At 36.1% G+C, this 18,707-nt stretch overlaps 1 protein-coding gene across 4 annotated transcripts in view; it reads left to right on the forward strand.

The window, feature by feature from the left end:
- Positions 1 to 18,707, forward strand: part of MLLT3 (MLLT3 super elongation complex subunit) — a 269,552-nt gene that overhangs the window by 148,394 nt on the left and 102,451 nt on the right. For all 4 annotated transcript variants that reach the window (XM_032300090.1, XM_032300091.1, XM_032300092.1 and 1 more), the window contains 2 exons: positions 13,549 to 13,631; positions 17,995 to 18,138. In XM_032300090.1, the coding sequence (XP_032155981.1) occupies positions 13,549 to 13,631; positions 17,995 to 18,138 (227 nt within the window). The remainder of the gene's footprint in view (positions 1 to 13,548; positions 13,632 to 17,994; positions 18,139 to 18,707) is intronic.

An 18,707-nucleotide genomic window follows, 5' to 3' on the forward strand; every position in this document is an offset into this window, starting at 1 on the left:
AATCAAGGAAAAGGAATTGACAGAGTAGGAAAAGCTTGTTCGGTTTCTTGGTAGTCTTTCTGGTTGACTGTATTTACTCCATGGGCATGGCATTGACCTAGGCATACCAATTCACATGCCTCACTTAGTTCATTAGCTGATATCAGCATCATTGTCCAAAAACATTGCTATTTAGGAGAAAAAACTAAATTAGATTGTGGGTTTCAACATAGGAAATGACAGTACACAGGGAGAGCAACTTTTTTAAATAAAACTCAGATCTACCTGTTGTCCCATGAGAAATTTAAATAAACCAGGCTTCTCAAGATGGGATTATAATGCCTCCCAAATATTTGCTACTAACATGGTCAACATTTTTCTAATCTTTTAGCACTGTTGTATTCTTTCCACATTTTCCAAGAGCTGAGATTGTACTTCCATTTTGAAGGTGGTATGTGTGCACAGTGAGAAATACATGTTTATCCATTTAGTTAAATACCCTGTTAGAATAGATTGAAACTGGTGGCTGGACATTTAAGTCAACAAACAGTAGTACTCTGGAAACAAATTGCTGTGTTTTTTTTCTTTGTAAAATTTATTTTTATATAAATAAATTAGGCTATGATAGAATTCACAAAATTAACTGGAAGCTTTTACCAAAATTCATACTTCTGTTACTATTTGACATTTTATAGTTCTAGAATTTATTTTTAAAGTACAATATGACAGTAGGATTTTAATGAGTCTTGTACCTAAGGCCCAGTCTATTTACAATAGGAATGGTTCCCTGTGAAGATTATTTGGGACTTAGCTCACCTTTATTCAGTTTTATAATTTATCTTTGAAGACAGACTCAGTGAAAGTTATTATGGTCACATTTTAAGAAGAGAGTTTTTTTTTTTTTCTCCTCATTACATCGAATTAGCAAATGCTAGCTAGCTCTTCAAGTTAGGATCTTAATTATTCTCTTGTTTGACCTTTGCCTGTAACATTTGGTTTGAGTTGTGTTCTTCTCTTTAAGATTCAACTATTGGCAGGAGCCTTATTTAATCTTTCTATTGAGCTTGTTTCATCTCCTTGAATAGGGCATAAACCTATTCATCAATCTATCTTTCATATGGGCATGCTGTTCTGGAATACTATTAAGATTGACTGCATTGGCAGGGTGCGCTCTATTTAAAAAGCAATGTAATATGCTTCAACATGATTAAGAACAAGGGTGTTACAAGTGCAATATATAGAAAAATTGTAACATTCAAGAGCTTTTTACGTAATGTGCTATGCCTAGTGTGTAAACAGTTGATCTCATTTTCTATTTTACCATTTTAAAGGCATGATGTTTCTCATAAATGCTGCCAGGTAGGTTCTATGGTTTCATTTCTTAATACTAGAGTTCATATGCTGCTCCAACTAAATTATACCAAGTTCCTGAGGAATCAAATTGCTAGTTTGATTTATACATGCAAAACAGGGTTTTACTCGGCATATTTAAGGTGACTCTAGAGTAAGAATGGAAACAAGAAAATGAAAATCTAATGTTTTTTGTATGGGGCAATGATTTATTCCTTTATATTTAATAGTTACAGTTATATTTAGTATTCCTTTATTTAATGGTCTAATACCAAATACCGTTGTTCTCTATTTAAGAAAAACGCCTTTACCAAATATATTTAAAACAATTCAAGTGTGATTTTAAATTTCTTTGTTTGTTGGCTTGTTTTGTCTCAATTTCCTGATTGCATTAACAGCAGATGTGGTGTTTAGCTGATAAATGTTTTATGCTTAAACGAAGACAATGAAAAAACAAAATGCATTTGCTTTCAAGTTGGAGTAGAAGTAGCATATGTGGCTGGTCCTTAGAATAATAGAATTTTAGATGTAGAAGCAGCCTCTGAAATGGACGCTGGCTTCTTATGTGACAGAGTAGGGCTACAGTAAGTGGTTAAAAGAACAAATGGCTAGTTTGTCAAAGAAATGGAGCCAGAACCATGTCCCTTGATTCCCTGTTAATTTTTCCTTTACTGTGCTACAGGACTCAAACTCAGATTACATTTCCATTTTCTATTCATTTGTTTTATTGCAGTATTTCAATGTTCCTGCTTTAGCACATAACCTGGGAAGCCTTACTTAAAGCCTTTTCACAATATGTCCTCACTTGGGCTTCATGAATTTCTAGGTGGGCTGATTAGTGTGGCCTCACTGCTAATAGTACCGTTAGTGGTGGATTGAGCTAAAAGAACTCCAAGTGAGGAACATTTTCTTTTTCACATATACCTGTCAAGGAGCTATGGCAGCAAAAAATAAAAACAAATTTAAGAATATTTAATTATACTGATGGCAAATGTGTGAATTTCACTCTGTTTTGTGGGGAAAGTCCAAAAAATTCTCTAATATTTATGCTTTGCATTTGAGTACTATAAGATAACTGGGTGATTTCTAGTTTTCAGAAAGTGTTTTAAAAGTTAAGGGACAATGTCATGCTTTCTAGCATGGATAATCTTTTAATGATTATAGGAGCTATATGAAGTAGGCAATAGTATTAGCTTCACATTGTAAATGAGGGAACAGAACATAATATGTCCGAGATGGGATCTGAACCTAAGGATCTTTCTCAAAGGCTCTGGCTCTCGACCACGAAAGTCCTCTGCCTCCTTATTATACCTACCTGTCTCTGCCACAAAATGCCGCCTGTTGCTAATTTAAAGTTTTCAATGAGCCCTTGATTTAAGTGAGCAAAACATGTACCAGTTATTACAGTAAGCTTCAGCAGCATACTTGAGAATTCCTTTTTGTATTTGAGGTACAGTAGTAATTTCTAGCAGCATGTTAACCTTCAGCCTCCTTTTTCCTCCTCTTTCTTCGTATTTAGTCTTCATTTTCTGAACTCCCTGTTCCTTTTGTTTATTTGGGGCAATGGGCAATAAACATGCTTTGTGCATTATTTGGTTACCTTTGCTTCTATCCTCAAAATAGTAATTTTTTATTACTCCCAGATAAGATTAAATCTGTTCATCATTGACTTTTAGTTTTTTTTTTCTTTCTTTTTTTTTTGTGACAGAATGTCTCTCTGTTGCCCATCCTGTAGTGCAGTGGTGCAATCTCGGCTCACGGCAACCTCCATCTGCCAGGTTCATACCCAGCTAATTTTTGTATTTTTAATAGAGACAGGGTTTTCACCATGTTGGTCAGGATGGTCTCGATCTCTGGACCTCATAATCCACCCCCCTCAGCCTCCCAAAGTGCTGGGATTATAGGCATGAGCCACCACGCCCAGCCTGGACTTTTAAATTTTTAAGCTGGGCATGATGGTGGAGCCTATAGTCCCAGCTAATTGGGAGGCTGAGGCGAGAGGATCACTTGAGGCCAGGAGTTCAAGTCCAACCTGGACAACATAATGACCCTGTCTCAATTTAAAAAAAAAAAACTTTACTAATATCTTGGTTCTCTCTCTCTGTCAATGCTCCTCTTATTTTCTTAGTGTCTCAAGGTTAAAAAGAACTGTTAAGAAATACCTACCTGATTCACTTGCCATCCTGTGGAATATTTCACATATGCTCTAGCTTGTATTATAATCTTCTTCTACTAAGTTTTTCTAGAATCATTAATACTCATTAAAATTTTCTTTTCTTCTCCCTTTTGACATTCATAGCTGCTTGCTCTAAAACAAACATAAACCCAATGACTGACTCTCTGTTTCTCCCTGGTTTGTTCCCTAAGCATTTCAGTTTGTGAGCACCCTCCTACAACACTGACTACTAGTAGTTTTTAGGTTTGTTTTGATTTGTCTTTCATTTATATTTGTGCTGCTATATTTGTCCCCCTACTTAGTAATTCCTGCAATTCAGAGACCATTAGATACTGTGCAGTTATTACCACAGTTGATAATCAGAAGGTGTTTGTAAAAGTTGACCTGCAGAGATGAGTCAAAGCTGTTCTTTATCCTATTACCTATTTAGCCCAAAGACATGCCAGAGTTACAAACCCAAGAGATCTGTGTTTTTCACTTCTATAGTCAGGGTAGGGAGAAAACAGTAAACTGATACTGTATTTGGTAGGAGCAAGCAAAAAAACCCCATACTCTGTGACAAAGTAGGTTTACTTAAATGATGTAACTAAGACTTCATAATGTACATGCTTTTGAACAGTGGTTTCAGATTTTGTTTTAGCCATTTTTTTCACATAATGTTAAGGGGACACTAACGCTGTGCAGGTTGAGTCTCTCTAACCTAAAAATCTGAAATCCAAAATGGCTCCAATATCTGAAACTTTTGAATGCCAACATGACACCCAAAGGAAATCACTGGAGCATTTTGGATTGGGATTTTTGGATTTGAAATCTGAACCCGTAAGTATAAGGCAAATATTCCAAAATCTTAAAAAATCCAAAATCAACCTCTGATCCCAGGCATTTTGGACAAGAGATACTCAAGCTGTGTCTAAAACTAGGATGGGCCCTTCCACTGTTCAGTTTTTCATTGTTTGGGGCAAATACCCTGTTGTTTTGTAGAGTCACCTAAACACCCTGCAAAGATGTAGCATTTCCGGGAACACAGTTTAGAAATCCCTGCTTGAGAAAAGTGGAGAAACTGGATTTTCCCTGGTTATTGAAAAAGATTGAAAGATTGTCGGGCTGAACGGAAACAATACTCCTGTATGCACCCTGTATAAACTGACATCATCATATTAACATCAGCCTCATTCTGTCTTTGTCCAATGGAGTTTAAATCAATTAGGATATTTAGGGTAGGCTTACCACTACGCCAAATGTTATGCAGAGGGAAAAAAAAGGAGAGTTCACAAGATACTGAAAAGAACTCTTGTTCTTAATTCTTCTTCTGAAGTTAGGACAATTTTGCATCCTCTCCTAGAAAAGGGAATAAAGCAAAGATTATTAAGAAAAATTAAGTCTTTGTGTTTTGGTGTTTTCTGTGAAGTTAGATTGTGGTGGTCTCCTAGGCTATTTTTCAAAACTCAGAAATGGGTTTTAATTTTGATTTATTATGATTGATGATTTTATAACACATTGTCATTTCTATCACCCTACTGCAATTGATAACTGTTATGTGTAACACAATTTTGTTGTCCTCTGTATTTGCAGAAAAAGGGTCAGAATAAAAAATGAAATTGCATCTTACATAAGAGAATATGGGTGTAGAGTATTTAAAAGTGACTCATATACAATGCATTTATTAAAAGTGAAAACCTATCTATTTCAGTTGAAAATTATCCTTTTAAGGTGAATACATGTTTGAGAAAATTAGAACTACTGTATATTAATAATTTCAACATTATCTCTTTTTGTCCTTTTCCCCTGTGTCTCCTGAACCATGTATTTTTTTTTTTTTTTTTTTTTTGAGACGGAGTTTCGCTCTTGTTACCCAGGCTGGAGTGCAATGGCGCAATCTCGGCTCACCGCAACCTCCGTCTCCTGGGTTCAGGCAATTCTCCTGCCTCAGCCTCCTGAGTAGCTGGGATTACAGGCACGTGCCACCATGCCCATCTAATTTTTTGTATTTTTAGTAGAGACGGGGTTTCACCATGTTGACCAGGATGGTCTCGATCTCTTGACCTCATGATCCACCCGCCTCGGCCTCCCAAAGTGCTGGGATTACAGGCTTGAGCCACCGCGCCCAGCCCGAACCATGTATTTTTTTTCTCTGTAACAGTGTTTCCCTTCCTTGTGCAGATAGCTTTTCACCTGTTATCTTTCCTTTTCTCAAGTTGCACTTACACTGTTTTTTTATGCTTTGGTGTTCCTTAGTCTAGATTCTATATTCTTTTTAGGAACTCTGAAATTTCAAGGGACAGATTGAAAAAGAAAAATTAGGTTATATAAATTCCCAACAATTATATCTGCTTATAAAATCTTCATAATGTAGAGTGATTATAAGCTCTTGGGGGTTTATAGCATTAGTAGAATTTAAGATACAAGAAATGAGATTATCATGAAATTATAAGAGCCAAACCTGTGTGGGTTATTAAATGGTGAATTCATGGAAGAGAAACACAGGTAGGAAATGTTTAGGAAGGAGAAAATGGCTTTCACCTCAGTTATAGAGGAAGAAATCAGGTGAGGGCTAAGTAGTGCTGGAGGTGAACATAAGGACAGGCTTTAGATTGTTTGCGCATCTTCCTCTGTAACCAACATAAATGTCATTTTTTTCCTGCCGGGCCAACACATAACCACCCCCCCTTTTTTTCCTTCAGGTCTCAACTTAAATGTCACTTCCTTAGAGAGGGACTATGATTCTAAAATTAAAAAACAGCTCCTGTTCTCTTAGTCTGCTTTACTATCATAGCATTTATTATTCAGTGCTGTTATTTTTATGTAGCACTTGTCACTCAATACTTTCTCAATATTTTGTATATGCATGTTGTCTTTGTCTCCTCTTCCTCCCTTTGTCTCCTAACAGTGGATATAAGTTTAAGTGCAGGGGGCTTGTCACTTGTTTATTGCTCTATCCACAGTCCCTAAAATAGAACTCAGACTTAGCAGGCGACAGTCCCTGGTTAGACTGAGAGCAAGACTCTTGTCTTATCTTTGTAGCCTTAAGATTTTGCAGTGCTTGAGGAATTTAATTAATTTGCCTATTATTGAGAAGAAATGAGTTAATATTAATGAAAAGTATAATTTTATAAATTAACACATTAAAATTCTTTTTTTCCTCTAAATAAAAAACAGTACCAGTTTTAGCAATAGCTGAGCCATGTGCAGTACACGGAAGTCTGGGTAAAATTTTGATGCCAGAGGGCTGTCCCAAGGTTTGTTTTTTCTGCTACCTACAGAAATCAAAAGACAATTATTTTAGAAAGTGATACTCTTCAATGGCTTTTTATATATTTCATTTAAAAAAAAAAAAACCCCGAAAAGAACTGCGTTTCTGATGACCAGCTTTGGTGATGTAGTAGTGCACACTGAAATAAAGATGTTCCTGCCAAATATTGGGAACAATTCTTAGTTACTTTCCTAGAATATCATTTTCTATGTAGCTAATGTTGCTTTTCCAGATGGACTTTCTGAAATGTGGATATTTTGCCCAAGGTTTAACTTTAAGAAAATGATAATTCTTGGAATACAATTCTCAAGATTTTTCCATTTGTATAATTTTCAATAAAAAATTAGATCTGCGTTGACCTTTCTCTGAAGATACTGGTTTTCTGTTTCTCATCATATTAGCCTGGATGTATATTTCCAGCAGGCTAATCATTTGAAACAATTCTATACCGAGTTATATTGACGGAACTTGGGGCAAGTCACTGGAAAAGCACTATCAATTTTAGTGAAAGATATAAGCCTGAGGAATTATATTTAATATTTCCTGACAATTCATAATATTATCTAGTTTTGGACAATTTCTGAATTTTGCTGGCTTATCTATTATACATTCCTTGAAGAAATGATTGTGAAGGCACTCCTGTTTTAACATAGCTGTTATATTCCCTGAAGATGGAATGTATTGACTTAACCTCAGCTACATGGGCTTTGCTAACTCTAATGACTAAACTCCTCAGAAAGCTAAAAATGTTGTGTGTATGTTAAAAAAGATTGCTCCTCCCCCTCACCCCCTTGAAAGAGAAGCTAGGGATATTCTGAGTGTATAAGTAAAGATTCCAAGTTACTAACAAATGAAGTAATTTTTATGTATCATCATTAAGATTTTTGCAATATAGCCAATTTGGAGTCTTGTATTCTTGTTTCAAATCCCGGGGTTCTCTGTAACGTTTCAAATTTAATGATCCCTCCTTTATGAGTACAATCCATTTTTCCCCTCCTGGACTTTTGACATGAATTTCCGAGTGTGTGTAGCATGATATTCTCTATACAAATGTAAACCTTATTTGTATTGTTTGTTGTTTCACTGTTTTCAGTGTTTCTGCTTATACCAACTGTCTCATTACACTGAATTTTACTCTCCTGATGCCTTTGCTCACACTTTCTGCTTGCTGTCCAAGCCTTGTATACTTTCTCCCCAACTGTTAGACTTGCTCCATCCCTTCTTTTAAAACTCATGCTAACGTCACATTTCATAAATTTAACCCAATTTCATAAATGATGATCTGGGGTAAGGGATGGGAGGAGGTGTGAGAAGCAGCATTAGCTTTTGGAAAGCTCAGAATTAAGTAGGGATGAGGGTGGGACTTGATGGTAGCAGATGTATTAGGATTAGCTAATATGATGCAATGAGAAAAAGGTAGAAGAGAGAAATGACCATTTTTTTTGTATGGCATATTGGCAGTAGGCTCTCCAGAGGAGATGCTATTCAGTCGGGCCTTGAGTGGTGAGTCCAGAGGAGGTTAGAAAATCCACAAGGTGAGAACAACTGAACACATAACTCAGTATATTGGTTGATTTTGTCTTTAATTCTTTTTTAAGGAAATGGAGGAAGTAAAACACAGAAGAGGGAAAACTTTTAAAAATTTCATTCTTTAGGAATAATCTGTTTTGAAATGGGCTAAATAGAAGCAATGGCGAATCTTTTTTGTGTGTGCATGTGTGTGCTTATAAAAATAAAAACAAAACCCAACTGTTGATTTTTGTTTTCAAAATGTCTTGACTATAAAGCCTTAAGCCATGTTTACTGGTAGGTGCGGTAAGCTACCCTCTGGTGCTCAGACTTTCAGACGCTGGCTCTAGACTTCCAGATGCTCATGCAGAACTGTTTGGGAGCAGAGAGATGGACTGAGCAGGACCCTGTTTGCCCCGTTCCTGGGGGCTCTGATGTGGTGGAACTGAAGCAGGAAGTGAGGGAGTCCAAAATGCTAAAGCTGAAAGGAACATTTGGCACAAAGCAGTAGTAATAACCAGTCTATATAGAGAGAGTTCGTTGTGTTTCCTTCCTGAAGGGCTCTCTGCATAGTAAATAAAGCTAATAATTATCAATGGGCAACTGGGCCGTGTTCTTAACAAAAGTATTCTGATGGCTATAAATCATAACATTAAAACAAGTAGACTAAAGGAATGCTCTGAAGAGGAGACTACAAGCTGTTTTCCTGAGGTTTCAGGAAAAAACTGGTGCCTAATAATATTTCTGAAGTTTAAGTGAAGGTCTTATGGAGTTGACAGAATTTTTTCTTTTGGTGCTAAAAAACATGGCTCCTGTTAATTACATTTATTTATTGAATATACATATGAGTAATTTATTTTATAAGCATAAGTTTATTCATTTAAGGAGCATTTATTTCTGTGTACCAAGTGTAGCTCTTTGTCAAATCCTTTACTTCTAAATGAGAATATTAAAATTTTCAGTAAGGACTTTTAATAAGTAAGGATTTGACTTCTTATGTATTAAAAGTCCTTACTTATTTAAACTTTGCCAGATCATTTTCTTTTCCCCCTTTCCATGTGTTTTTCTTCCTTGTGTACATGTTTTCCAACTAAAAATTAAATAGGTTATTGGTCAATGTATGATTAGTGTCATGCTACATATTATATATTTGAATCTATATTGTGTCTATTATTTTGAAAAGCCATTTCAGGGAAAAATGCAATTAAACCCAATTACGCTTTTTTTAAACAAAAACTTTGCCCTGTTTTTCTCAGGCATGAATTTTCGAAATACTATTCTAATAGACCGTATGTGGTACATAGGATTAATTGGACAAAGAGAGTTTTGAAGATCTCTCCCAATTAGTCTTGGAGCACATGGGTAGTAATGTGTGGAGGGAGAGGAGAAGGGGAGCCATTATTTATGGCTGTTGAGTATTCGTTTCAAAATGGCCTTAGAGATCTTCTGGCCGGGTTGATTAACTCCATTGCTTAAAATGTGGTACCCTTAGAACTAGGACCAGTTCCACAGTATTGAAGAAAAATTTCCTCTGTGGCAACACTTTTCTATCACCTGCACCAATTTTTTAAAAGTTTTAAAAGTTTATGTTGATTGTAGGGAGTTTGGAGAAGAGTTTGATTGGTTAAGGTCAACTCACTTCTATTGAAAAAGCAACTTCTTTGGCAATGGTAAATTAGTGAATGGTAGCATGAGTCTTTTAAGAGTTAAATTTAACAAACATTTTTGAGTACATATTATTTGGCTCAACGATAATGTCAGGCATTACAGATATGATTAATGATGTGGTTGCTGACCTCGAGGGGGGTCAGTCTAGCGGAGGAGTCTGAGAGGTAAATGGCTTACCTACTAACCTGTTCATTGCAACGAGATCATGGAAGAGGGCCAATGTTCTGACAGAGTTAACATCTGGGCTGGGTTTTACAGATGAAAAAAAGCTTTTAATGATTTTGCCTGAATTAATATGTGGGAATGCATATGCATATAACAAAACACGAGAATTTAAAAAGTAAATGTTAATTCTCCCATTTTATTGTCACCTAAAGATTTTTTATGGCTTTCTAAAGGTGAATATTCCTTCAATAGCTTCTGAAACTTGGCCTTTTATTACATAGATCTTAAGGATCATGTGATTCTTGAACAATCAAGAGGAAGAATGAATTTAAGTGTTTAGAATGCTTAGATATCATAAACTTGATGCAGTGAGAGAAGAGACTCTGAATGAAGAAGTGTTGCAAGTGACAGAAGGTGATCCCTCCCAAACATGGTTCTACTAGTTGAAAAAAGAATTGCTTTATATCTAATATACTATTCCTACTGGCTAAAATGTTTCTTAGTTTTAACTTGTGTTTCTTGTTTTGAACTAAGAAACTCATACTAATGATTCTGATCATAAAATACTCAAATAAATAAACAACTTTCCCTAATTTGACTTTCTTCTGATTAGAACTGTAAGTTATTATTTACATGGCTAATGATTTTCTAGCCTTTTTATTGTGTGTAAAACGTTCCTATTGTTTGCTTCTAATTAAGAACTCATGGCTTTACAGACATTGTTCATTGTTATTGATGAAATTATTGCATTTAAAAATAATTGTATGAGTTGGTAAACAGTTTCTTATAAAATCACATTTCTATAGAATATTAGCACATAGCAGGTCATTTCCTTTAAAGAGTGGGGGAAAAAATCCAAAGACATTCAATGATAAGATATGCTCACTAACAGCTGTTTCCGATAATAGGAGCAATTTGCATTCAAAATAGAGAAAATAAATTATACAAAAGAGTATGTAGAGGAACAGCTATAACTTCTCTGGCATGTGCAGCAGCCCACAAAATAAACTTCCTTCCAATGATGTTGGCATGATTAATCCCAAGCAACCTGGACACTGAAACTGCTGTTCTGAAAAGGAGCTCTGCCGCCTGGAAATGCCATGAGCGTAACACTAGCCTTCTTGCTGAGGTGGGGCAGGGGCTGCTCAATGCATTTAGTGATACTCTCTCTCTTCTCCCCGGTGTTCACAGTATTTGAATATTCATGATGAGTCGACAGGTGGTCAGTAAATGCAAGACTGGAGCCACTCTTGAACATTTCACTTTTTCATTTCTCTATTAAAGAAACTTATAAGGTCAAGTGAGATGGCTCATTTTTGATTTACTTCTTCTGATGTCACTTTGGGGCAATTTTCTAAGGTGGGCTTCAGTTTGCCTTTTTGTAACCATATTTTTGCTTAATGTTGAACCGATTTTCATGTACATTATCAACATCACTTCTGTAATAAAAATGCCTTGTGCTCCCGTTTCCCTGCATATAATCTCCTTGTTTGCTGATGGCCATGCCTTCAGTTGTGTAGATGGTGTTTCCTCTCCTTTAAAGGGAAAGAAAACATAGGCTGTCTAGAAAATATTCAGTCCTGGGCTGTGGACTTGAGTCCTCTGACCCAAATTGAGGGTGCTTTGCTTGTTGCATGCTTTTTGTTTTCACCCAGAAAAGCTACATGATAATTGGGTGTTTTAGAGTTAGATTTCCTGCCTGGCTTGAGTCACTTACTGAGAACTTATGTGTGCCAGGCCCTGTGCTGCATCTTTTACACACATCACTCTGCTTATCCGTTCAAGATGCTTTGTCAATGTACCATACACTGGATGGCTTATAAACAATACTGAAAGTCCCAGATCAGAGTGCCAGCATGGTGGGATTCTCATGGGAGATCTCCTCAGTTGCAGACTGCTGTCTTCTCACTATGTCCTCACCTGGAGGAAGGGGCAACAGAGCTTTCTAGGGGGCTAATCCCATTCATGAGGGTTACCCCTTCAAGACCTAATCACCTTCCAAAGTTCCTACCTCCTGATAGTATTTCAATTTATGAGGTTTAGGGGAATACAAACATTCAGTCCATAACAGTCACCCCATTTTGTCTTCATACTGTCTTGAAGAGGAGCCCGGGGATCTGAGGTGAAATAATTTTGCAGAGGTAGGCCGTCTAGTCTGAGGAGGATCATGGATTGGCACCCAAGTATGCTGGCCGCTGTCTCCTGAGCCCTTGACACTCTTTATCATCTTGAGGTGAATGTGCTTTCTGTCCTTGAGAAGTGAAAGGAAATTAGCAGACAAGATCCTTCAATATATGGTCATAAGGAACTCTGTTCAAAGTCAGGGCACTGATTCAGACATTTACCTTTTCCGGAGGATAAAAGGAAAAGAGATGGTAATACTCTGTGGTCTAGAAAGATCTTGTGAAGGAATGAGAATTAGAATTTGTGGAGGATACTAAGAGTAGCTTCAAGGTGTGGTGGAAGGAACAGAAGGAGAACCATGCGCAGGAGGGAAATGCTGGTCATATTTGGGGGAAATGCATTGGAATGAAGCACGGGGGGTTTTGGTAGGTGACAAAGGGACAGGTAAGCAGGGACTGCTGAAGAGGACTGAGGGCATCAGTGTGTGTGGCCTTGATATTTGGCATGTACATGTTTACTTTGTGATACCACCAAAATGCAGTCTTAACTAGCATGGTTTCAATTGGCTTGTGATTGATTTTCATTTAATTGAAATTTTAGTGGAATAAAACCCTGTTTAGCTTCTTAGGGTCTCTCATTCTCCAAGAGCTTGCCTAATAGCCTTGCTTCCTTTTAACTCCATGAGAAATAAAAGCCTTATTGTTTCTTGTGTGTTCTTATAATTTGATTAGATCTTAAGTGTTTGTATGTATAGTGATATTTCAGTAAGCATTCCTTTTGAGTATGTGAAGGAGGCAGGTTATGCGTCATTGAGAAACTCTGGGTTTCGGATTTTTCTAAGGAAAGGATGGCATAGAAGTCAGGACATCTCAGACAAGCCAGGACTTAAGGTGGGGAGCGAGTTGCATCAAAGACTAGACATAGATATACTCTTGTTAGGAAGCTTACAGTTCTTTTCAAACTTTGGATCATAGAGAGCAATCCTCAGTTTCCCTAAAACTTTAGGGCAGGGTACTAACAAGTGAAGTTCACTCATTAATAATAATGGCTGACTGTGATGAGCTATTCTTCACCAAGATTTGAATAAATGACTTAAACATCTGCTTTACATAGGAGAAATTTTTATAGTTTCTGGAGAAGAAATAAAGGATAGATAAATAAAGGATAAAGGATAAATAAAGGATAGAAACTAAACTGGGGGATTAGCAAGGGGCTGTGAAAATTGGATGTGATCTGGATGGTAGAATGGGATTCTTTTCTGTTTTTAAAGAAGAATGCCTTTTTATCTTTATTCTCATCTTACCTATTTTCTTTTTTAATGTTGCAGTGTGCAAAGATCCACCTTACAAAGTAGAAGAATCTGGGTATGCTGGTTTCATTTTGCCAATTGAGGTTTATTTTAAAAACAAGGTATGTAATCTTTACCCATTAATCTTTCAGTAGAAGATCCACCATTAACCAAATGATGTTTAAAATAATTTTGACTCATAAGCACTTCTATCACTAGATGATTTTAAAATAAAAGTTAAATTTGTCTTCTAGGAATTTTGGCTGTCATTACCCTTAATTATCAAGGAAGTGGCTTTGAAGAAGATAATTTTAATTATATGAAGTCAGATTATATGAAATTCATTAAGTGTTTCTTTAAAGAGATGAAAAACTATAATTCTTCTTTTTCTATTTTACTAAAAAACTATAATTCTTCTTTCTATTTTACAAACATATTTTTCTTTTCCAAAATGGTAATCACTGATCTCTTTAAGCCAAACCATATCAAATGGTTTATGAAAAAGTGTTGTTCAGAGTTTTCATAGGAATGAGGGAAAGCAGCAAAAAGAATTCCAGGTAATGATGGAAGAATCCTAATTCTTCATGTTAAAGATATCCTGTCCTTGGTCACATCCCCATCCTTGTGTTTTTCCTGGTTCTCTCATGAGCTTATCTTCAGTTCTGCTCATTTATTTGAGCTGTCAAAGTCAAGAGGGGTGGTAGTGTGTCAGTACTTCTCTTAAGTTTGTGTATGTTTATTCTGTCTTATTTTGTATTTTTGCTCAACAAAATAAGCCTATTTGTGAGAATCGTGTGTTTCAGAAACTGTAAACCAACAGGCACACCGAAACATAATCGATTTAGGTTTGAGAGGATCCCATACTTCTCTCTTTCAATCTGTTCTCAGAAAAGAGAGAGTAAATGTCAAGGACTGAAGCTTCTGCAGAGTGAGAGAGGGTAACTCGATATTGCCAAAAACAGATTTCCACCTCTAGGAAATGTATTATTTATATATAGAGAGCAAGCACATGCTTTCTCATTTGAACTTTGAAGAAGAATGTTTTCTGAGGAGGATAGACTGACATAATGTCAATGTCTGCCTTCTAAGAGAAGATATTTAGTTGGCCAGAACACAAGTTTATGAGTACTTTTTTCTTACTTAAAAAATATTTTAAAAAGTCATACTCAGTATTCAGAGAGTCATTTTCTGTGGTGCTTACCCTTGGTTTTATTGAAAAGTGATGTTTTTGTTCTGTTTTAGACTGTTGTAGATCCTAGAGTGATGTTGTTACCACATCATTTTTATGCTGGTAATTAGTGTATTTTCAATATGTTTATCTCTTTAAGAAAGTATGTAGGAATATATGTTCTCCTAGGAAAAGTATACAGAATAGAACTTAGGAGTTTTATTCCTTGACTCCATTTAATGATTGCTAATTATTGGGTACAGCATTCCCAGATTTCCCTCCACGTATTTGCATAGATAAAATGTGTGTCAGCATAGAGACTGTCAGGAGCATGACTTAATATTTTTCTGTGACATGCCTTTAATTCAGTTAGCAATATGCCTTTCAAAGTCAGTATTTTTAAACACCTGAATGGTATTATGTGGTAATGATGAAGATCATTCTTATTTTCTTGCTATTATAAACAATGCTATTACGAACATTTTATAGTATGTTTTTGTACCTATATTTGAATATTTCTATGGAAGAGGTTCTTAGAAATAGAATTACTGGGTCAAGCATCATATGTATTTAGTATGTTGATAAATATTGCCAAGATACCTACCAATAAGCCTTTACCAGCATCATATGTATTTAGTATGTTGATAGATATTGCCAAGATATCTACCAATAAGGCTTTACCAGTTCATGCTCCCAGTTACATGGCAGAAAACTGTTCTCCTTTTAAAATTAATTCTAAAGTTGCATCTTCTATTTTATAACTTAGAAGACAGATAAATAAAAAATGGTCATAATTCAGTGTGATAATTGTGTTAGTAGAGGAATGCTATGAGGGAATGTCTAATTTAGATTATATTGGGAAGGTCAGAAAGACTTTCCAGTGGAATTAATGCTTTAGCTGAGTTTTGAATAATGAGTTTGCATTAACTAGGCAATAAAGAAGGAGCTATGCTGGAAAGGAAGACGTTTTAGATGTGGGGAGCACTATTTGTGAAAAGCCAAACGAGTGAGTTAATATGAAGTATTAGGGAACTGCAGATGCTTCAAAATTGTGGGAAAACAGAGTATAGTAAGAAATCAAAAGAAATATGGGAAAGGTAGTAGGAGACTGCAATGGTTATTCCAAGGAAGTAGGATTTTATTGCAGAAAATGATGAACCATTAAAGGCTTTTATATCGGTGGAAAGCTGTAATCTGATTTTTGTGTTAGATAATTTTTTGGTCATTGTGGGAATCAGAATGAGGTAAGATCAAAATCAGGGAGGAGATCAAATGAGGAACGGTGACAGTCTAAGCTAGGACAATGTTTATGCCTTAGAGAAAATGTGGTAGATTTGAGAGTTCATAAGGAGGAATATTAAATAGAACTTGGAGAAAATTTGACTGTAGTGAATGAGGAAGAAGGAACACTTGGGAGTGGCTTTTGTGTATTTTAACCTTGGCAAGCAGTTAGAATTGCTCTTTCCAAGATAATAGAGGATAGGAGAAAAGACATGTGAAGGTAACTTTAGTTTAGCATAATGCGTGAATTAGATGCTGCTATAAGTCAACCTGTGGAACACATGTATGTGGCAGTCAATGAGAGCTGGGCTGGAGATAACGCTTAGGGGAGTCACTGTCGCATAGGTGGAACGGACTCCTTGTGAATGGGTGTCATCTCCTTGGGAAACTTTGCAGAAAGGTAAAGGACATTTAGGTCAATGAAGAAAGAGAAAAAAGTCCATGAAGAAGATTGAGAAGGAACAGCTTTTCTTATGAGGAAAACCAGGAGAGAATGGCATCCTGGTAAGAGAGAGAAAAAGCAAGTTTCACGTCAGATTGTAGTGGAAGTGAAGGGGTAGTGAGGAAATGAGTAGAGTTTGTGATTTGGGAAGTTTGGATGAGGAGGTGGAAACCATGAATTTTGAGTAGTTAATTTCTGTATTCTGACAATTTCAGGTGCTAAGACCTTTGATTCAAAAGAAATGGATTCATATCATTTTGTTTCATCATGTATTAGTAATATAACAACAAAACAGGGCTCACATCTCTTCCAAAGAGAGTGGTGAAAATTAAATGAGATGAATATTAAAGTATATATTAGTTGTCATCATTATCTTGAGTCTGTATTTTCACCTTGCATGGCTAAAGATCAATATGTAGAGAGGGGCAAACGTTTAGTCAACTTAAGTAATGGCTTTTGGGAGTTGAACCTGGGTATCATGAAATTCTAATTATTGTGTTCTTTTGCATAGGATGCTATTTTGTCCTAGTTAGTTATTCAGCAAAAAATGCCATTCTTATTAATCTCACAAATACTTATTGCATTTCTACTGTGTATAGGCATAAATTAGTTTTTGAGAGTACAGTGTTGATTCAAACATTGTTCCTTCTTCCAACAATCTTCTGATGCAGCAAGGTAAATGGTGATAAGAAGGCAATTATTCTAAGATGTGGCAAGGGTAAGAGAAAGATGCACACAGAATAGAGGAGGAGCAGTGGGGAGGGATTTCAGGGAAGTTTTCCTGAAAGTGAAATCTTGAGTTGGGAAGGGTGAGAAGTTATGAAGGTAAAAAAGTAGGTGAAATGGAGGTAGGCAGTGAAGGTAGTAATGCAAAGCAAGAATGAAACCAGAGTTAACCTAGAACATGGTAGGTACTGGGAAGCAACCGGCAGTGGGATGGTGCTAGACCATCAGATAGACAGAGGGGAGTGGTGGGATATGAAGCCAAAAGATAGATTATGAAGGCCCTTATGTGGCATTCAAGTGAGTTTAGGGGTTTTAGCCTAATGGCCATTGGAAGCTGTTGTAATTTTAACTAGGAAGTGAAAATAGCTAGATTTTTGTTTCATATAGATAATCTTCTGGCCTGGTTGGAGGAGGAATTGAAGAGAATATGTCCCAAAGTCGAGAGTTGATAGTAGTTTGGGCCATGAGTAAGAGCCTGGTAGTAGGAGTTAGAGGGCTTGTTGAAGAAATATTTATGGAGAAAACGGCAGCCTTTGATGGTGAGTGTAGTGGGGTAGGGAAGAGAAAAGAATGTGCTTGGTTTCTAGTTGGGTGGCTATGTTGTTGGTATCCCATCACCTGAAAGATCATGGGGAAGATGAGAATTTTTTCTTATTTTGTTTCCCCTAACACAAGAAGCTGATTTATTGGATATTTCCATGTTGTTTCATAGATGATTCCATACTTTTTTATCCCAGTACTACTTTGACAGTTTAGCTTTTAGATGTCTTAGGTCTTTTCTATTTCTTATGAGGAATAAATTTTTGCTTTTAAAATTTCACTTATGCCTCACTCTTTTTTTTCTTTCATAATTTTTGTTAACCTCCAGGAAGAACCTAGGAAAGTCCGCTTTGATTATGACTTATTCCTGCATCTTGAAGGCCATCCACCAGTGAATCACCTCCGCTGTGAAAAGCTAACTTTCAACAACCCCACAGAGGACTTTAGGAGAAAGTTGCTGAAGGCAGGAGGGGTAAGTGGCACTCTCTTGTGAAAAGTGTTCCTGTTAAAAAAAAACAAAAACAAAAAAAACCTAGTTCCTAATGTGTTAAAAAGTATAATAAGGTTTTGGGAAAGGAAAAAGAGATGAAGTACCTTAATGAGCTAGCTGTGGATTCATGGGTTGAGATGAAGAGGTAGGCAAACAAGAATATTTTAGATAGGTGTAAGTTTGAAATTACACTGTTCATTAAAACAGCCTTAAGTTATATGCAGCTCAAATTTACTTTTGACAAAACCCAAAAACAAGCAAGCAATCAACTGTCCTCATTTAAGAAAATAATAATGTCTGAACTGCATTATATCAGTTATAGAAACTTTTGGGTTAAGTTGCAAGTCACATTAAAATTATATAAAAAGAAATCCAAGTTTTCTTGATTACAATTAATAGAAATAGTATCTTCACTCATATTACATGTTTGGGTCATTTAAATACATGTTTTTGTTTGTTTGGATTTCATGTAGATAAAAGATGGATTTTCTTTTTTTTTTTTTGGTAGCAAAGGTGCGGTAAATTTTTGCTTTTGTGATTTGACTAGTATG

The sequence above is a fragment of the Sapajus apella genome, unplaced genomic scaffold, assembly GCF_009761245.1.
Source record: "Sapajus apella isolate SASKATOON/1434 unplaced genomic scaffold, GSC_monkey_1.0 scaffold42, whole genome shotgun sequence".
Taxonomy (NCBI): domain Eukaryota; kingdom Metazoa; phylum Chordata; class Mammalia; order Primates; family Cebidae; genus Sapajus; species Sapajus apella.